At 38.8% G+C, this 20,308-nt stretch overlaps 5 protein-coding genes across 6 annotated transcripts; all 5 read left to right on the top strand.

Moving 5' to 3' along the window:
• The first annotated feature begins 1,064 nt into the window (after positions 1-1,064).
• Positions 1,065-7,649, top strand: hdr (hematopoietic death receptor). Of its 2 annotated transcripts, none has more exons than XM_030791510.1 (10): positions 1,065-1,254; positions 2,589-2,754; positions 3,141-3,269; positions 3,703-3,814; positions 4,054-4,148; positions 4,451-4,546; positions 4,762-4,793; positions 4,990-5,265; positions 6,382-6,418; positions 6,581-7,649. In XM_030791510.1, exons 1-10 carry the CDS (start codon positions 1,216-1,218, stop codon positions 6,871-6,873), a joined length of 1,275 nt encoding a protein of 424 aa, XP_030647370.1. In that variant the 5' UTR covers positions 1,065-1,215; the 3' UTR covers positions 6,874-7,649. The 2 variants fall into 2 exon arrangements, with proteins under 2 accessions (XP_030647370.1, XP_030647369.1); XM_030791509.1 differs by having other exon boundaries at positions 1,066-1,254; positions 4,448-4,546.
• Positions 7,650-9,819: 2,170 nt separating this feature from the next.
• Positions 9,820-14,305, top strand: cyb561a3a (cytochrome b561 family, member A3a). Its single transcript, XM_030791713.1, has 6 exons — positions 9,820-9,905; positions 10,971-11,165; positions 11,584-11,792; positions 12,456-12,610; positions 13,463-13,631; positions 14,019-14,305. Exons 2-6 carry the CDS (start codon positions 10,979-10,981, stop codon positions 14,040-14,042), a joined length of 744 nt encoding a protein of 247 aa, XP_030647573.1. The 5' UTR covers positions 9,820-9,905; positions 10,971-10,978; the 3' UTR covers positions 14,043-14,305.
• A 481-nt stretch (positions 14,306-14,786) lies between these two features.
• Positions 14,787-15,193, top strand: LOC115827654 (histone H2B-like). Its single transcript, XM_030791550.1, has one exon. The coding sequence runs from the start codon at positions 14,810-14,812 to the stop codon at positions 15,182-15,184; it is 375 nt and encodes a 124-aa protein (XP_030647410.1). The 5' UTR covers positions 14,787-14,809; the 3' UTR covers positions 15,185-15,193.
• A 21-nt stretch (positions 15,194-15,214) lies between these two features.
• zgc:153409 lies at positions 15,215-16,233 on the top strand. Its single transcript, XM_030791551.1, has one exon. It carries the CDS (start codon positions 15,467-15,469, stop codon positions 15,776-15,778), a length of 312 nt encoding a protein of 103 aa, XP_030647411.1. The 5' UTR covers positions 15,215-15,466; the 3' UTR covers positions 15,779-16,233.
• A 1,568-nt stretch (positions 16,234-17,801) lies between these two features.
• Positions 17,802-19,403, top strand: histh1l1 (histone H1 like1). The gene has a single exon (XM_030791528.1). It carries the CDS (start codon positions 17,840-17,842, stop codon positions 18,446-18,448), a length of 609 nt encoding a protein of 202 aa, XP_030647388.1. The 5' UTR covers positions 17,802-17,839; the 3' UTR covers positions 18,449-19,403.
• The last annotated feature ends 905 nt before the right edge of the window (positions 19,404-20,308 follow it).

Here is a 20,308-nt window from a genome sequence, read left to right as displayed (position 1 = left end):
AATGATGACCCAAGTAATGATGTGCTCTTTGTTCATGTCAATGACAATGAGTGGTACTGGGAAAGTTTGTCCTTCACTGTTAGCTTTCACCATGGGTGAAAAGCACCAAGTCGTTCTGACATCAAATATGTGTCTGAAATTTGCTCTCTGCATTCATCAGAAACATTCACTTTAACATTAGCAGCAGCAGTGTCACTAGCTGAGAAGATATTGACCTATTTCAGGAGGTTGTACATTTATACACAACATACAAACATCACTGATTTATGAGCTACACATTCTTTCATCTTGTACAGACATTTTCCTTTCACTCTGTTTTGTTCACCGCACCAATCAAAATCCAGATTTTGCACCTTGGTCAATGTAATCTATTTCTTTGTGCTATCCATTGCGCTATCCTTTGAAGTCAGAAATTTTACGACAGGCTGTATGTTGAGTCATCTTAACTTGGATTCTAGAGCAAGAGCCCAAAATTCCCCTTAGAGCTGGTAAATATGTGATTAAACAGGACCCTCCCACCCTCTCTTTCCTGTGTGCGTGAAAATGGATGAATGAAGTTTTTTGCCAGGCCTACCAAAGAGGCTATCAGAGAGAAACAGACAACAGTTTTTAAGATAGTGGTGTAACAGGAACAAACTGATACTCATTCTAGAAGTTAATAGTCCTTGGGTGGCTCACAGTTGTTAGGAAGGATACAGAAAGCAACTGCTAAATTGCTTGGGTTTTTTTGTTTTTATTTTTATTTTAATCCAAATTCAAAACATTCTTTGGTCATTAAGTAAGGAGGGGCAGACAGAGGGTTATTTTAGTGCTCAAGTTAGCTGAAATGTTAATTTTTTTTTTAAATGAAACCGTAAATCATTTAATTGTTTCAGTTCATTACATTTCACAGGTAGTTTGTGGCAGCTGTAGGAAAATCAATGCTTACAAATTCCCATCCATATCTATTAAGCGGTTAAAAACACAATGCAAACGAAGGTTCACCAAACCTTAAATGGTTGTTACAACTTTAGGGGGAGGAGCTGATCGACAGGTAAAGCGGCTGCTGATCCTTCGTCACCGGAAGTTTTTTAGAATATCACGTTGTAGACAGAACCGATCACTCACAATCCTTGAGAGCGCGTCAAGAATATAGCCTAAAGATAATAATTATGTAAACGTATAAATTATGAATCTCCTATAACCGATGTATATGCGACTCAATACTGAATCTAAATGAAGGAGGACTTCAGTATGAAATTCATGAACTTCATGGTAAGTAATATCACTATATTACGTAAATTTAAAGGTATGTACGACTGATAGTTTACGTGAACACAGTCATTTGGTGTCTGTCATCTTAAATCAAAATAACCGAAATTTCACAAAACTTCTGTGAAAACTTTCCTGAAACAATGACAACACAGGTGCAGAATACCCAAAGTCTCTCTCACTTCTCGACTGTAATTAATTAAGAACCGTGGTGTTGCCTGTAACATTCTTTTTGATGTGTGTAACATTGATTCCTTGAAGAGAGAGAAAAGAAGAATATCTTATAGAGACAGCTTAGCTAGGTACACGTTCTCGACGGTACTTAATGACGGTACCCGGACAAATGTATACAACATCTCTACTAATGCTTTTCGTATGTTCTATGTTGTTAATATAGATAACGTTGAACTATCTAGCTCACAAATATGAACAAGACTAAGGAGAGATAGCTGGTCAAACTAGAGATTTTATGTAATACATTTTAGTATGTATGTTCATTTAAATTTTACTCATTTTGTTTCATAAAGTTAATTTCATTATTATGATCATTATTATTAGTAGTAATAGTAATAGTATTAGTAGCAGCAGCAGTAGTAGTAGCAGTATATTGTTGTTGTTGCTAATAATAATAATAATGATGATAATGATGATAATGTTATGTGAAAAACCAGCAGACTGTATAGTTAGTTTCCTGTTATATTAGTATTATGTCATAGGACTATGTCATATTTAATGTTTATTTTATCAGCTTCAAGCTCATATGATTGATTTCACTCTATGGGCGAGCATTTTTGCTGACATAAAGCTAGTGGAATGGATGGTCTTGTCTTAAATTAATTCTGACTATCAGTAGGTATTATGTACAGTTTTAGTGACTGCTTGTAATTGGCATGTTCTGGCATGTTCTACGCCACGTGTGGGTGAGACCACTTTCTCTGCCCTGTTGTAATGTGATCAGGTTGAAGGGATCATTTAAGCCTAAAACATTAATTTACAGAAGCGTATGTAGCTATCTGTCTTCTCTAAGTCTATCAGTCGTACCCACGCGTGGAAGTCGTAGGAGCTGTTACGTATTAGAAACGACAGCTTGAAGTATGAGAGGGTGTGTCGATTGGTGAGTCATTGTTTGTTTCAAGTGGCACAGGAAGTTGGGAGATTTCAGGGCCTTGTTTGGTGAAGCCATGAATGGGAAAACCTGTTCTGTTTGTCCTCTTCATAAAACACACCTTATGCCAATTATTTTTCTTCCATAAGGAAAAAAGGAATGGTCGAAACGTAACTGGTTATGTTTCTGTTACAATACATATATGTATATTTTTTTATTACTCCCTATACAGGTTGTCGTATTGATTTGGGCCTTGAACGTTTCTGCCGCTCCAGGGACTGGTCTTAGTCCAACTTGGATACAAGGAGTAAAAGTAAACAGGACAGTGAGGGACATTACCTGCAGAGAGAACTTGGAGTATCCGCACAGTGGCCACTGCTGTAAAAACTGCCCTGCAGGTAAACTAAAATAAAGAAAACAAAGTTTGAAGGAGCAACCTCTTTTCTCTTAATTTTCGCTGTAATAGTGTCAGGGGTTTATTACTTTTTATGGCCTTTGGTAAGTGTCATGGAATGCAGTGACCATTTTAAAGTAAGCGAGTACCTTCCTATTGTGTTGAAAGAGCGGCAAGGAAGCCTCCGTGTTATGCTGACTAGGATTCAGTGACTTGCACCTAAATGTCTGATGGACTCTCCAGATAAAACTAAATGAAGACTAATAACATGGACGTGGACCTGACTGGGTTCCAAACAACCGACTGCTTTTAAATTTCACGGTCGGTCATGGTTCTTAAGCTATAAACAGTATCCTCTCTCTAATGGATGGCTAATTGTATATTTTACAGGTACCTACGTCAAAACACCATGCGATAAACCTTCTGAAAAGGGGCAATGTGAACCATGTGAATTTGATACGTTCACCGAACACAGCAGTGGTCTACCGAAATGTTTGTCATGCTCCAAGTGTCGCCCGGGTACTTGTTTTTGGTTTTCTTATGAGATTTACCTGTGAGTGTAGTGAATGAATAATGGTTTTCATTTATTTATTTTGTTTTATATTAATGTCTGTTTTTATTTTATTAGTACATTTGTATGAAAGTAAGAAGAAGCATATACTGACTGAAACTCAAGTTAAAACTTCAGATTCTCACAACATAAATTTCTAATTGTAAAGAGTTTGAAACGCTCCAGCTCTTTTTTTCAGTACCAGAAATATTTTATTTGCTGTTGTTTGCTGATAACTTACATAGTAACAAATACCTCAGTATAGTTTCTGTATAATAATATTAACATCAGCTTTAGCCGCCTGCTTTGTTACTGAATATATGACCTGCGCACAAATTATACTTGGCTGAATATCTTCAATATGTTGTGTGTGTGTGTGTGTGTGTGTGTGTCTTTCAACAGACCAGGAGACCGTAGCAAAATGCACTAGCACACAGAACACACAATGCCAGTGTAAAGAGGGATACTACTGTTTGCCAAACCAAGCCTGTGAAGTCTGTAAAAAATGCAACAAGTATGTTCAACATATGGTCCTGAACACACCTGTTCAAAGACTTTAGCTCGTTTAACTTGTTCTCTCTTTTGGGCCACAAGGTTGCTGACAACACCCTGTGAATACCTACACTGTTTTAGGGAATTTTTCATTGAAATAGTTGTGTTGTACTCAAAATATTACTCCAGACAGATTGATTGGTGGTGTATGAATGAACACATCATTTTTCTTTCGTTCTTTTTTTTTTATTATTAAAACAGGTGCAAGGATGATGAAGAGCTGGTTGAGAGATGCACCCGCAGCTCTAACACCATCTGTAGGAAAAGAGGAGGCTCCCCAGACAGCTCCAACGCAGGTAACCAATCACTCGCCTCACAGAAATGGGAAGAGTCCACTTATCCAATCAGAAATACCTTTGTTGATTAGTCCAGTCCAATCAGACAGCATTAAACCACCCTGCTTAGTTGAATTTGAATCGCTTTCCTGGGTGTGTTACACAGACGTGTACTGCATGATTTAATGAGAGGTTTTTAAGCAACCTCTTTATACACTGAGCAGCTCTTGTTTTGTTTGAGAAAATGTAGCTGTTTACCCAAACATGTAGGTCTGCATTACGTACGTTGTAACTAAATTGTTATCCTTTTTTTTTCCTAGCAGGTACCATAACTGTAATTTTTGTCGTCTTGGGGTGTGTCGCCATTGTGGCATTGATATTCCTCGCTAGGAAGTGGTTCATCTCAAGAAAATCTACAGGTAAGACAGAGTATCCACACCTACAACATTATACAGTACCCCAAACTCAAACACCTTGGAGGAAACAAATGGATGAATACACAGGCACACAGAGTCTAGTCAGTGTGCGTCTCCTCTTCATTTATGTATTCATAAATGAAGTAGTAATTCATAATAAACATACTCCATCATTCAAATCTATGAAAGACACATGTATTGTCTGTTTTCTGTTGCAGTGACCTCGTTGAACTGTGTCAAGATCTGTGTGGTAAGTCAACGGCACCAATATCCGAACGGTGTGTCGCTAGAAGTGTCTTCTCGTAATGCAAACAAAAAAGATGTCAGTTGTCGCCAGTTTATTCTCACACATCTCTCTATGAAACTTGAGTGCTATGAATGCTCTAACTGAAGTTAACGGTCAGTCCTTGTCTTACTAATGCAAATTTACGCTATATACACGCCAGGGAGAGGACAACAGTACCACCACGGAGGAGAGTCAAAACAAAAGGAACTCCGAACTGGACAGTTTTGTACCCTTCCTGCAAACAAACCAGTTGGTGGGTACCCAGCCTACAACCTCTTGCGAGGAAGATGAGGATGACGAAGATAGGGGCCTGGGCGAGAGCCTGCCCAACACTACCAGCTCTTCCCAAACCAGCCTGCGTGCGCAACCCAGCGCCCCCCTCCCTGGCCCCTCCCCGCTTCTCAGCCCTGAGTTACTGAGACAGACTCAAGCTCTGGTGAGGGTCCCATTACAGGGCATGCTAAACTAACCTAAGGCCTTCACACTGACAGACTGTTAGGGGGGGAAAACGGATGTAGTTTCCAGTGAGAGTAACCTGTTGACACATGGACTAACTAGGGTGCTGTTCGTAAGGCAAAAATGTTGAGGTGGTTCAGCTTTGACAGAGCCTCAGCTGACATTATCCGTCGGCTGAACAAGAAAGCACGTTTAATCCAACTTCTAAATTCACTTCATTTAAAGTTCTGACCTCTTAATAATGTACAAACCCCCCTTCTATCAGATTACTGCTCAGTGATATGTGGTTATAATTCTGTCAGTGTGAAGGCCACGCAAACCTCATCATCTCCACCCTATTAATATCCTGCTTTTCTTGTTGCTTTCGTAAATTACTGCTGATGATTCCACCCATGGGCTTTTCTGCTTGTCCTAACTTAAAACAGCCAATAATGATTCAGAAACAGGAATATGAACGTTCTTGCTCCAGCTCAACACATTCTGACCTGTTCCAGCAAGTCAAGGTCCTGATTACCGTCTGAAAAGTAGAATAAACTGTTTAGATTAGGAGCTGAACAAAAGTTTGTAGTAGCACTGTTATCCAGCCCTGTATTTGAAGGTAGAGTGAGGACATTGAGAACTGAGTGGATTTTTGGGAGTGTGCGATTCGTGTGTCTTATCTGTGTCAACTGAACTCTGGGCTCCATTTTCACTTGGCACTGCAATAATGGTTAGAAGTGCCACAAAACTAAAGAGGACAAAATCACCCTCCCACCTCTCCTTTACGATGGTCATGAGTTTGAGGTTATAGTAGATTGTAAAATGTGTCAGCCAGTGCTACAGAATTCTGCAGACATTTGATTTAAACCAGCCATCGTGTTGATGTTATTTTTGTTCAAAGGTCTTTGCTCAATGTTTTAATGCAAATGGCGCCCTCTGGTGGTTTAGAAGAAAACTCACTTTGCTCTGCTTGAACTGTAATTTAAACACACAAACATCTTCCACTCCCTGTCTAGTTTTAGATCATTTCAGAGTACTAAAATATATTTTTTTTCTTGACTTGTCAGACGAAAAGTCTGCCTGCAGAATCAACATTTTAATTTTCGTTTTCTTTCAGGAATGTGAAAAACCAAAACGGCTCAGTCCTTTGAATGGTAAGTTTAGAACATGGGTTGTCTCTTACCAAAGTGTCAGGTGATTTCCTGATTATGTTTTAACTTGTCTCTCCACTTAAATGTGCCACACCGCAATACGTTTTTTGATCGTTCTGAACAGGAAGACTGCAGATATGATTATTTTAACCATTTGTTTTACAGGGGATGAGTCTCTGAAGAAAAGCTTTGACCTTTTCAGTGAGATGGATGTTCACTGTCACAACAGATTTTTCCGTTATATTGGGCTTAGCGACAACAACATAAAAAACGTAGAGATGCTCTCTCCGGATGACAAAGTTTACGAACTGCTGAAGATCTGGATGGAAAAGGAAGGAATGAAGGCGGATTTTAATGACCTCATCGAAGCTTTGCTTCATTTAGACCAAAGGTTATCTGCAGAGAACATCATTGCAAAGGCGATCGGTAATGGTTATTACAAGTATGAAGATGATTGACTGAAAACGGACTGACTTTCGCCACCTACTGCCGGAAGTTCCTGTGTAGAGAAAATGAAAAGGATCGTTTTCTATGCCCTGTGTTACAGGGGTCATATGTACATTTGTTTAGCATTTCTCTTGTAAAGATGTTATGTTGCTCATCTTGACATAGAAACTAAAACAATGAATTATAAAGTATTAATTTTTTTATTTGTTTATTTTGAGTTTCTGTTTAATATTGGAGGCTGTCTGTCTGGTTTTTCCATTTACCAAACTTTTCAGATAGACATACTACAGCCCACAATTTAAACAGAATTATTTATCTTTTTTTTGTCATTCTCATATGTTTCTATAACTGTTATTTTCTATGAATTCTGAAGTGTAATTTCATGGTCAGTTACATGTAAGTTGAAATATGTTACCACCATATTTTCATTAGCCATGAAAGAAAAATCCATGTTGATCAGGGGACTGAATTGTCCTTAATGATCTGTGTACATAATGTGTGATGTTGTGTGTAAATTGTGTTTTGTTTTTTGCGTTACTGTTGTACAGTGTTTGGGACACCTTTGCCCTGGGTGCCTTAGTTCATTTCAGGGACTACCTTTCTTGCTTTTCATGATAAATTGCATTGTTAATTGTTTGAAATGTATGAAAAGCTATTTTGACTTTTTTTTCCTTTACTTTTTTTAATAGATATTTTGATGAAGTTAACTGTGATGCACTTAATATTTCTTGGCTTTATTTATTGCATTGTATTTGTAGGTTTGGAAGAATAAAAAAGTTATGTCAAATGTGTTGTAAACTCATTCTGACACCACATGTATGCTCGAGTACAATTCCACGGAAAATCAAAAGAATGTTTTGACAGCACTTACCAGATCAGTAGCAGGGGAGAGAAAATGGTACTTGCTCATGACATCAGCAATTAGAACAACCAACTTCAATAAAAAGAGAAGGAGAACAAAGCTTCAGTACACAAACTGTTAAAAGATGGAATGTAACAGCGGTTCTTTTCACCTCAACCAGTGGTCTGTCCAGCATTTTATCAGCTTTACTGACATGTCCGTGATAAATTGCAGTAGGCTAATATAACGATAAGCCAACAGACGTCGGCGTGTCCTATCAGTGACAAGAACATGGCTGAGGTGAAGATTACCCTCTCAATTCTTCCACTGAACACTTTCCCTATTCTCCCACATTCTGCTGGTTTGAGAAGGCTAAATAGCATCCAGTAGTCATTTTAGACCATAATCCTCAGGCATGTATGTGGTACCCAGGAGATGCACTGGTGTAGATGTGTTGACAATAATTATATTGTCATCAGTAAATTATGTATCTCCTTTGATTAATGAAATCAACCAATCAGAGGTGCATGTGTGCTGCATGCAGCAACTACATGTTACTCTGTTAGCTATAGAAAAATGAGGCATACATTAAATGTATTTTTAGTGAAAATATCCAAGATCCTCCATTGGCCAAGTCAAGGAAGTACATAACCTTTGTTTAAACAGTGAAATAAACAATCACATTAATATACAAGTGCAGAGGTCTACCGTCCGGCCCTGGGCTTTCCACGGTCTCCTCCAGGTGGAAGGAGCCTGCAGAGGGACTCTGTTTGGAGAGAAAGTGTTCAGTGACAAAGTGACCTCTTGCTTTACCTCCCCCTTGAGAGCTTGTGTTGATGTGTCGTGCTTGTTCTCAGCTGCGGGGGTGCCAGCGCCCCCGGTCAAACCTAATTTAAGTTCAGTTGGCATTGCTGAAGTAAAGCCAGATTCTGCCTTGACTTCTCCACACTCCTGACCTTCTTCTGGGACTGTTACTATCCTCTCGCCTCTTGGCAAAGCGTTTGTTGAATGTGATGTAGGGCTGGAATATTCTAGTAAAGTGAGGGGAACATTTTTTTTTTTCTTGGTCTGTCCACTCTGTAGTTGACAGAGTAAATGTGGGTTGAAATCAGTATTGCTTGGAGTGTACTTCCTCCTGGAAGTGGACTTTCAACTGACACCCACAGGCTGTGGTTTGTGGTCATTGTGGTCTACAGGTTGTTTTCACCGTTCACCTCCTCCTTGCGAACTGTCATTTCTGTTATCTGTGGAGCCAGTGTTGCAAGAACTGTATTTTTTTTTGTTCTTCTGACTGTGGGCGAGCCATAGATGTCCCAAATTTTTAAGTGATCTCCTCATGCTATGGGGCAGGATATTAAGAAGAGACAGCAGTTAGAGAGACAGGGGTCAAAGTAGTGTAGTCCTCTGTAACGTAGACTGTTTCATTTGGTCTGCTTTGTCTTTTTTTTGTTTTCCTTACAAATACATCAAGATTCACCTGCCTCTTGGGGTAATCTCTGTGACTGTGTTCCATCTGAAAGTGGTTATCCTGTTAAATTGACTTTTATACGTTTTTGGAAATAGTAATTTCCATTTTCATGAACAGGTCTGGGCTGATTTTTTGATATGTTGCTTTTTGTAGACTTTGAGTCTGCCCATCACGCTTAACCATTATTCCTACCAATAGTAAGATTACTTTGTTTTATTTTATAAAATGTTTTTATTATGACTATGTAGGCCACATTTGGAAAATAATGCTTTTCTTATATAAGAGCCTGTTCATTTTCATTTTTCGCTACCATCAGTTCCTTTCAAATAAATCAAATACATACTTTGAGCAGAGGCAAAATGTTGTTCAAATGCAATTTTTTTTAAAAGATGGAGTCTTCTGAATATCACAAACGTTTGATACTCTGTACACAAACGAGGGTTTAAATTACAGCTCAAAACAATTTCCCAGCACAATGCCTGATGCAAATTTAACGTACGGTTTTCAATTGGCCACGTGGTGGCACCGTTGTACCATGCTTATAAAACAGTCAAATGACTACATTTCCCAGGATACGTTAGCAAGAAATGTTTGCTAAAGTGTGTTAGCTAAGTTAAAGGTGCTTTATTCTATGTCTTGTCTTGTAAGAAGGTTTTAGATTAACATTACATTGAGTTTCGTCCACATTCTTCTTTATACTACGATGGTTTGGCACGACGGTCTTCCGTAAAAAGGTAAGACATTAACTTATTTGTTAAGTAACGTTTTACTGTGACTAGCAAACACAGACAATTTAGCAAGTTAACTGACACTAATATCCTCATCAAGGTTCCATACAGTTATCCGTAAACTTGTGCAGAGCAGTAGACTGTCAGTATTTTGCCCTGAATGTTGCTATTTGTAACGTTAACAGAGTATGAGAGCAGATAAGCTTGTGACGATCAAATTCAAGATACAGATCCAAGATGACAAGCCTGACGAATTCTTACGCACACTCAGAGAACAATCACATGTTACTGAAAATTATGTCACAATAAAGAAAGAGGAACAGAGAGCAGTCATCTACTATTATATGCACTTCAGTGGAGGCATCGACATCACAAGGTCCTGCAACCGTTTGTGGCGGAAACGATTAAATTTATGAATTTCAGTCTTAAATACAACCTCTTGAATAACAAGTTGTTATCACCATAGCTGAATCTACTTTTTCTGTCTACGAGGTAGGCATGTACATATGTGGTTATGTTTTCAAAATTTCATAAAATATTTCTTTGACTGTGATATAACACAACGGCTTAGGTAGCCTATATGGCATAACTTCGTGTATATATATATTATTTTGTTGTTGTTGTTGTTGTTGTTGTTGTTGTTTTAACAAGTATTGCATATTGCGTTGAACATCTTAAGTGTGTGAAGCGAGCTAAGACTGTAGATTTGTTTGTGTTTGATGAAAACCACGGGGATATGTTTCGGTAATCCCTTGCGGTAGCCCCAATGCAGTCGCTGTCAAATTCTTAAAGTTACTCATCTACACGTCTGGCCCGGTTCTAGAGTCGTTGCCGTGTAGCTTCTGTATATGGCTTTAGCATCACAGAGACAGGACAGTATGTAACAACTTTTGACAATGGTTTTAATTTGGATTATTTTATTATCATGGTGTGTTGTTCAAAGGTCATCTTGTCACATGCTGTATGAATTTCTAAATTGACGGAACGCATTGATATTCTCTATCTGTTTAACCTACCTGAGACCTCCAGACACTGTCTCTCCTTAACTGTTAAACTGTCCTTATTCAACAGGTTTGACGATGCGATCAGTCCTGTCCTTCTATGTCGCCTATGTGTTGTGTGCGTTACTGGGGATAATATGTGTGGTGCTAGTGTCCTACTGGAATGCCAAGTGGCGTGGTGGATTCGCTTGGGATGGCTCACCTGCACAGTTTAACTGGCATCCAGTCCTCATGGTAACTGGTCTTGTTGCACTTTATGGAAATGGTAAGTGCAACGAAAAACCTGGTGGGCAATGTTACTATTGGTTTTTAGTTTCAAATGCCACGTAAAGGACTGTTTCACTTCCTATAGTGCAGGTGCGTTTTCAGTTTTTGTATAATGAGATTGTCCGCTCCTAAAATAAAACATTCATGCAAGTTATTCATTTGGGTGAAAGTGAAATTTTCAGAGTTTTCACGCTCTTGAGAACATAATTCAAAAAATTCTGTTTAACTGCAGGTTGAACCTCCACATCAAATTTCAAGATTTGTGAAAAAATCTGTTTAATGTTCGTTTCTTTTTCCTTTGAAGTCAGTGAGCCAGCCTGATCTTTGGTCAAATGTGTGATAGTTTCTTCCATGGTCAACCAAATTCTCTATTTGTTTATTTATCTGTTTGTTTGTTTGTTTTTTTCTAATAACAGGAGCTGTTATATACCGCATTCCGCTCACGTGGGGGCAGAATAAGCTGCCATGGAAGCTTCTTCATGCATCTGTGCTCTTAGTGGCACTTGTCTTGACTATTTTGGGGCTTGTTGCTGTGTTTGACTTTCACAATGCTAATCACATCCCCAACCTCTACTCACTACACAGCTGGATCGGTATAGCTACTGTTGCGCTCTTTGTTACTCAGGTAATAGGAAACCTATTTTCCTATCTTATCCATATCTTATCGTATCCTGTCACACAGTAATTAAAGGTGATGTGTGTGTCTGTGTGTGTGTGCGCATGTGCATGCATGCGCGTGTATGTGTACGTGTGTGTGTGTGTGTGTGTGTGTGTGTGTTTTTGGATGAAGGAATAATTTCTATAGATTTCTCTGGAGCAAAGAGCCATTATTGTCAGGAAAAAAGTGACATGAATAACATTTGTTTTGTATCACATTTCAAAAAAGTATTAAAACTCACCACGCTAAAACTCAGCATGCAATGTGAAGACCAAGCTCATTTATTTTGCTCTCTTTAAAAGTAAAAGACACATAGCATCTGAAAGTTAAGGGCAAGGTGTCTTAATACAGACCTGAAGATCTACAGTCTGGCTAATATTTACCCTCTCTTCAAAGTTACAGGTGTATTTTTACCTTGGTAATTGATGTGTGCACTGCTCAACCAATCAGGAACCACTGCATTCGACTGTTATGAAAAGCAGTATGACTCTAAACCTCTAGAACAAAACTGAAAAACCCTAGTTCAGAGAAACACTGCCCTACTTCAGTTGACTAACTCTTTTTATTTTGTAGTACAAAATCAGCTAACATGTGTCCTTGTTCTGTTCATGTGTTTGTGTGTTTGTGTAGTGGGTGATGGGTTTTGCCGTATTCCTCCTGCCCTGGTCTCCGATGGCACTGCGCTCTTTTGCCAAACCTGCCCACGTGTGGATGGGAGCAATGATCTTGGTTTTAAGCATTGTATCCTGCATTTCAGGAATAAATGAGAAGCTCTTTTTCTCACTGTATGTAACCACTAAGACCTTCTTTTTAATGAAGCTTTTTGTTTGTTTAGTAAAACAGCATTTATTTCTGGGCATCTGTTTTTCGTCAAGTCAAGCATTGAGTGACACTGAGCTTATTGTGGGAGAACCAAATAAATATGTCAGAAAGTTACTGTTGCTGGTGTGCAGCTTTAAAAGGGAAGTCTCATTTGAATTTTTTGCTTCACTGACATCCACATATGTGTGACATTTCAAGTCATAGGAAAGGGTACAGACAAGCTTTACTTTGCTTACATTTGATTTAGATTTGTACCTTTACCCAGAGTATGCTTTTTTTTTTTCAGTGCTCTTTGAGTTTAAGCCTCTGCCCAAAGGAACACATATGTAGTCTGCCTACACGTGCTGTGTCAGTACAGTGTAGATGTTAATATGAAAGAGTGTGCATAATGGGACCCAGAATGACATTTTAAAGTTATGGAGAATAACAGTAACATAATATTGCCTTACTGAGGCAGGCCTGTATGCTTGGTAGAGAATACTCCCCTCATGCTTACTCTACGCTTAGACATTCTCTGTGCGATCTCTTTTCCATGTGGTTATGCGCAATATTTATTACGTACTTTTTCTTTGTGTGTCATTATTTAGTACATCATTTAGATACAACTTAAACTGGCTTTTGTTTTTGTTTTGTTTTGGTTTTTTTAAATTTCACGGAATCTTTGAAGGCATTTTGTGATGCTGAATAGTAGAAATATTTGTACTTATGTGTCAGTTATTAGACATCTTATTTGTGATAAGTAGTAGACGATTGTGCGGATTCACGAGAGCCTAGAACAGCATGCAGTTTTCCTCATGCAATTGGTTTCTTCACAGGAAAGGAACCACCAATGGGACGCTGCCTTATTCCAAGCTGCCAACAGAGGCAGTCGTTGCTAATTCCTTGGGAGCCTGCATTGTGGCTCTTGGATTGGTTGTTTTGAAAATTCTGTCCAATCAGAGCTGGAAACGTCCAGACCCCAGTCAGGCGGAGGTTGATTACAGGGTATGTCCTTAAACAAAGGATATTTATTGTGTCCTTGTGGCCTCACCGGCTTTGTTTTCATTTTATTTTCTCATATTTAAATGTTTCACCCTATGTACAATACACAGAGATAAATAGAAACACTCATTAAAAGTGTCCAGTCTATTTTTGACATTTCCAAATACGATTTATTCACATATTAAGTATGCTGTTGCAGCACAGCATGTTTAATCACAAGGTATGCACATGTTATTTAGTTACTAAATATACACCTATGCACATGTTTCACTGCCCTAGTAAGTATAATTATTACATTGTATGTGTGTGTGGGTGGCCATGGGGGAGGGGGTGTATGATCACTGATATTTACATGTGGTCACTGAAAGCTCTATTTGTTTTTATTTCTAGCCCTTACCGAATGATGACAGCTGATGTCTGTACACACTCTGCAACCTTCAGTGCAATTCAACAACCTCCGCAATCCTGCCAGCTATTACCTTAATGTATTGAAGCTTATGAGTTGCACTGCTGGGACAGTGTATGAGCACTGATGTGTAGTTCAACCTCGTGCTATTTATTACTGAGAAACGTGCACTTTGAAAATGATTCCTTGGTAATGGCAAATGATATAAGAATTATTTTCAATGCCACTGCTTGTGTTATATTTTATCAATCGTTCAGGAAGATGACGTCTTTTTTCCGATTGTAAAAATCAGTAACATTTTGTTCATTAATTTCAACTGACTGCTGTTCATTATTTTGGAAAAAATAAATGTTTATAAAATGTCACATGTTTAAGCATTTTATTTTATAAAGTTCGGGGTTGATCTGATAAGAATTATAAATTTCAACAAAAGGTGATTTAAGTCGCAAGCTTTTAGGGTACGTTGCACCTATTCTGTTCCATGGAATTCTCATTTTCTTTGTTCATCAGACTGTTTTTTTAAAGGATCACAACAACGAAGATGTCTACAAGACATCGTTCCATTCTGGGTCCAATCAGAAACGACAGTCTGAGTAAGCCAATTCATAGGTTGTCCATGTTCCTATCAAAATGAATTTAAAACTGTCCAGCCAATGAGAGTGTTGGCTACAACTCCTGTACTAATTTGCATACAGTCCTTATAAATACTACCACTTTTCATGTACGCTCATACCATACAACGTTCGTGAAAACTGATATTTGGGTCATCGCAACAATGCCGGAGCCAGCAAAAGCTGCACCTAAAAAAGGATCAAAGAAAGCTGTCACCAAGACGGCTGGAAAAGGAGGCAAGAAACGTAGAAAGTCCAGGAAGGAAAGCTACGCCATTTATGTGTACAAGGTGTTGAAGCAGGTTCATCCAGATACTGGCATCTCTTCCAAAGCAATGGGTATAATGAATTCTTTTGTGAATGACATTTTTGAGCGCATTGCGAGCGAGTCGTCTCGGTTGGCGCACTACAACAAACGGTCAACAATTACATCACGGGAGATCCAGACGGCTGTTCGCTTGCTATTGCCCGGAGAACTTGCCAAACATGCCGTGTCTGAAGGGACCAAAGCAGTGACAAAGTACACAAGTTCTAAATGAGAACTCGCTGGTAATGCAACAACTCAAAGGCTCTTTTAAGAGCCACCCATATTATTAAAAGAACAACTCCTTTTACCGATGAAACGTCTATCTGCGCTCTCTAGGCTGCAATCACTCTAAAGAGTTAATGTTTCGAGCTCACGCACAGTCAACGTAGTGTTCCCGACAGGGTGTCAAAACAGTGTGTGGTTTCAACTAGGTCCGCGCCTACATTATATATTGCCAGTGTTCTGTACGCCTTCTATACTTTCATTTGGTTTGTTTTCACGCAACTGAGGAACGATGTCTGGAAGAGGAAAAGGGGGTAAAGGGCTCGGGAAAGGCGGAGCCAAACGTCATCGCAAAGTTTTACGCGATAACATTCAAGGAATCACCAAACCTGCGATTCGACGCCTTGCTCGACGCGGTGGCGTGAAACGCATTTCTGGCCTCATTTACGAGGAGACTCGTGGTGTGCTGAAAGTGTTTCTTGAAAACGTCATTCGCGATGCTGTCACGTACACTGAGCACGCCAAGCGTAAAACTGTGACTGCCATGGACGTGGTGTACGCACTGAAGCGTCAAGGCCGCACTCTGTATGGTTTTGGTGGTTAGTTTGGACTTCTTGCTAAAAAGGAAAAAAAAGGCTCTTTTAAGAGCCGCCCACATGTGCGCTGAAAGAACACGTTTCTTACTTCTGAAGTGGTGTTGGTATATTGTAATTCTAATTGTACTTGTTACTCCTCCATAACAATCATTGTGCAGATTTACTTAAGACTGTGATTTAAGTTCCAGAGTGGTTCTGTGGTTGAAATTGCTGAGACATTGTTTTGTTGAAACTGAGTTGTAAACCTAATTTCAAATATGAGATTGTTTATGATCAGACATAGCACCATCAGAGACCACAAAGGTTGTCTAAAACATAATACAGACATTTATTCAAATGGGGCATTCATACAAATAAAATGTTATTGTGAAATGGGTATTGTAAACTGGTGATTTGAAAATGTTTAACATTTGATCTTTGAACATTTTGTGTAACCTGGAATAAAAAACAGCGATAGAGACAAGATTTTAACTGCCAAATGTGTCATAAAGAATTGTTTATGCAAGGTGAATGACAATGTGTGGATAACACAGACAGAATTTTATTAATAACTCAGGATTTGAATAATGCCCATGAGGCCATGAACTAGAGGTTAAATTTTACAACCCCCCCGCAAAAAAAAAAAAAAAAACCCTGAAAGAAACTACAAACTGTACGTACAGCAGGTGTGATATGGCTGCATATAATATTGTTCAGTACCGCGTGTATATGCATTGTGCTCTCCTTTTAGTTTGACATTTGTTGTCAAACTACTTCAGTACATAAGTTTTAACTCCTGCAATCAGCCTCAGTGTGAACTGTAAAGCTGATTGGAAATATTTCATTACGGACAACATAACACAATATATAAGCAAATGTATACACCATTAGATTTTGTGTCATTAGTAATTACAAAAACTTCAAGGTTGAGAACCTATCTCTACATACACTAGGCTTTAAATCTTAACAGAAATCCCAGCGATTTCACATCCTCTCAAAAGCTGCGCAAATCGCATTGAATATCTGATAGTCAAATGGTCTATTAACCGAACACAAATGATGACCAAATAGAAACGAAACAGATACATTTAAGTTCTAACTTTCGTGACTGCTGGCCATCGTTGCTGGAAAAAGCCTACTACCCTTAGTGCTATGGACTCGCCGTGAGGATTGACTACTGGAATTCATAGACAATATGCTCAACCCAGGACACATCAAGTATTTCCAACAAAAGCTGTGAACAGAGAAGAACATATTATACTGTGTCGAAAAACAGTCAAACAGAATGAGAAGCAATATCAGTTGCACTGCAAGTATTCGCATATCGAAGATCTGAAGCTTCCATTCATGTAATCTGAATCGTCGTTTGACGATACTCACAAACAACACGAAAATGTTAGATTAAAATGATCGTTTTCCATTGGCTCTCACTGAGTGTAAACAAATATAATTTCAGTCGTAAACTGAAAATCTCTGATCAAAACTAAATCATAAACCGCTAACATTTAGATGGTCCACAATGAAAGCATAATTGAGATTAAGAGAGGTCGAAATGGCTCCTTGGGATGAGATGTGCTACCTCCACCGCGGAAAAAGGACGTGAATTTCTGATAACTGCCAGTTGTCTGTTCCAAATTAACGCCGTGATGTAAATTAAGGTCTTTTCCATCATAGCTGTGCCTTTAATCTGCTTTCTATGATGTATTATAATATTTAAATTGCAAAAGTGTGGAGGAAGTACGGTCTTTCCAGCTTGATTTCCCAGTGAAACTGGTGGAGTTTTTATGTTTTCAGCGTAAATGTGCGGATCTTTCGCATTAATCGTTCTTCAGCCTTAAAAACAAAGAAGTTAGCTATTTATCTGTGCATTTTCTATTTTTTGTAATCGTTTCTTAATTTCAGAATATCGTCATTTTTTGTTGTAAGAAAACACATCTCAGGATTGCTTTCTCCTGACAGGAACAGCGGTACGGTTAGTTGAGTCTCTATGGTTCTCATCTCTAGTTTAAATCCCGCCCTCAGCTGTTCGATGTAAACATTGTTCGTCCGACAGTGTAAATCTACGTGACGACTCTTACTTCATTTGGAAGATGGCAGAAACTGCTCCTGCTCCCGCGGCGGCACCAGCCAAGGCACCTAAGAAGAAATCAGCGGCTAAACCGAAAAAGGCTGGTCCAAGTGTGTCAGATCTAATTTTGAAAGCTGTTGCTGCCTCTAACGAGCGTAAAGGAGTTTCTCTTGCTGCACTGAAGAAAGCACTGGCAGGCGGTGGTTATGACGTTGAGAAAAACAACTCTCGCGTCAAACTTGCCTTGAAATCCTTAGTGAAAAAGGGGGCGCTTGTCCAAACCAAAGGCACCGGAGCTTCGGGATCATTCAAGGTGAGCAAAAAGACAGGAGCTAAACAACCTGCAAAAAAACCTGCAGTCAAAGCTAAGAAGCCGGCGGTGAAGAAAGCGTCTGCTGCCAAGGCAACAAAACCGAAGAAGCCCGCAGCCAAGAAACCTGCTGCAAAGAAGTCTCCCAAGAAAGCGAAGAAGCCTGTGACCCCCAAGAAAGCCGCGAAAAGTCCTAAAAAAGTGAAGAAGCCTGCTGTTAAGAAGGTTGCCAAGAGCCCGAAGAAGGTCAAAGCAGTAAAGCCTAAAGCGGCGAAGCCCAAGGTCGCCAAAGCTAAGAAGGGAGCAGCTAAGAAGAAGTAAATGGTATTAACCTGCAGACAAACCAAAAGGCTCTTACAAGACCCGCCACAATATCACAAAAGTGCATGTTCTCGCGGTGTGTAAATATGTCCATAAGCTTTTATCGAGGAAAAGACCGGGGGATGGGAGGGGGGCACATGAACCAGATTTTTTTGTTTGTTTGTTTTTTAACTGACTTGGGGTTGTTGGTAAAGAAATACGTTTCTTTGGAAGTCTTTACACTTTTACGATTTAAAGGAAAATGTTGACTTCGGTAGAATTAAAATGATAGTCTTCGTCTGCAAGTGAAGAAAGCCGATTAGACATTGTAAGTTTTTCTTCAAGCTACTTCAGTCGACAGGATAAAAATAGCGCTGTTGTGAAGCTCATTGAAAGCCCATGAGAACAGTGAGCGTTGTCCGTCAGCGCTTGACGTCTACAATGTAATGTAACATACTTGTGAGTAACGCAACGTAACTTCACAAATTCTTTGAGTTTGGGTATGTGTGCGTGCGCTTTTGGGCGTCCTGGTGTCAAGGGTCAAAGGATGTCGCTGTCATGAACTAACACAACTTTTATTGTGCTTTCCCCCTTTTTTTTTTTTAGTTTTTGTAAAACCTCAAATTTGCTGCACTGTATGAAATTGTTTTTAGACAAATCCTACATAACAGTCGCAATCCAGAATACTGCATCTCTGTAAATAAGTTACCTCAAGACAAACATATTTTTGTTTTCATTAAACTATTTATTATTGTTCTGGTGAAATACATTGGAGTAACTTAAGGTTTGAGAGAATGATTGTTAAGTAAAAATTTGGAGGAAACAGTGTTAAAAGAATGTCATTCCATCCATTTAAAGTACTTGTTTGTACTTGTTTGTTTTTCTACCGATGTTGTTTCATATCAAGAAACTTCATCAAATATTTTGTATAGAAATGTTGCAAAATTCATAATAAAATAAAATGGAAATATGGAAACCTAAATAAAATGTAGCTAATTTAATGTGAGTTGACCTTATTCCCTGTTGCATCCATTTTCTGTAATATATGATAACACGTAAAGAATCTCTCTCTCTCTCTCTCTCTCTCTCCCTTGCCTTCTTTCAGCGATATTATTAAAGCCCACTACCATGTTTGAGAGTAACTGTTTTCATACGCCCACTAGGTGGCAGTATTCTCGTTAACATGCAAGGTCCATTAGTTGCATTCTCCTTAGTGTAGCGATAAGGCACACAGGAGTGGGCTGTGTGTGTGTGTGTGTGTGTGTGTAAGTAAGGGAGAGAGAAAAGAGAAAGAGAGAAAGTAGCATGTTATATACTAAGTAATTAGACCTCAAGTAGGTCTAGTTTCTTCAAGAACTGAAAACAGAGAGCACTAAAAAATAAAAATTACGAACTAAAAATTGTAATAATGATAGTTTCAAGTTTCAAGTTTTATTGTCATTTACTAGATAATCATGTGGACATCATTATCAGCAATGAAATTCTTGGGCTCGGGGCCAGCTCAACTTGCAAAGTGTAGCAGTTAAATAATAATAATGAAAGAACAATGAAAGGTAAATATAGGGGTAATACAAGGAGATATCTAAGGGAATATATATGTACATGTGCAATAAATAGAATGTACAGAACCGTAGAAATATAAAAATATAACAGATATAAGAGTATAGGAGTATAAGAATGTGTAGTGGATGAACAGTCCTGAGTGGAACAGTCTTAAAGTGCATGTGCAACAGCATGTGCAGCAGCATAGACAGTTGTGGTGTACACAGTATCAGACTGGGTAGATGAACACTTGATAATGAGAGAGAGAGAGAGAGAGAGAGAGAGAGAGACTTTGCGGTACAAAATGCAGGGAAATTGGGAATCAAAGCGTAAAAAGCG

The sequence above is a fragment of the Chanos chanos genome, chromosome 14 (assembly GCF_902362185.1).
Source record: "Chanos chanos chromosome 14, fChaCha1.1, whole genome shotgun sequence".
Classification (NCBI taxonomy): Eukaryota; Metazoa; Chordata; class Actinopteri; order Gonorynchiformes; family Chanidae; genus Chanos; species Chanos chanos.
Note: the sequence above shows the minus strand (reverse complement) of the source record. Positions and strands in the feature narration are given on the sequence as shown.

Coding starts and splice junctions, on each gene's coding strand:
- hdr (XM_030791509.1), top strand. CDS start 1,216: ATGAAGGAGGACTTCAGTATGAAATTCATGAACTTCATG. Junction 4,794..4,989: donor ACTGTGTCAAGATCTGTGTG/GTAAGTCAACGG, acceptor TATACACGCCAG/GGAGAGGACAACAGTACCAC. Junction 5,266..6,381: donor TGAGACAGACTCAAGCTCTG/GTGAGGGTCCCA, acceptor GTTTTCTTTCAG/GAATGTGAAAAACCAAAACG.
- cyb561a3a (XM_030791713.1), top strand. CDS start 10,979: ATGCGATCAGTCCTGTCCTTCTATGTCGCCTATGTGTTGTGTGCGTTA. Junction 11,166..11,583: donor TGTTGCACTTTATGGAAATG/GTAAGTGCAACG, acceptor TTCTAATAACAG/GAGCTGTTATATACCGCATT. Junction 12,611..13,462: donor GAGAAGCTCTTTTTCTCACT/GTATGTAACCAC, acceptor GTTTCTTCACAG/GAAAGGAACCACCAATGGGA.
- LOC115827654 (XM_030791550.1), top strand. CDS start 14,810: ATGCCGGAGCCAGCAAAAGCTGCACCTAAAAAAGGATCAAAGAAAGCT.
- zgc:153409 (XM_030791551.1), top strand. CDS start 15,467: ATGTCTGGAAGAGGAAAAGGGGGTAAAGGGCTCGGGAAAGGCGGAGCC.
- histh1l1 (XM_030791528.1), top strand. CDS start 17,840: ATGGCAGAAACTGCTCCTGCTCCCGCGGCGGCACCAGCCAAGGCACCT.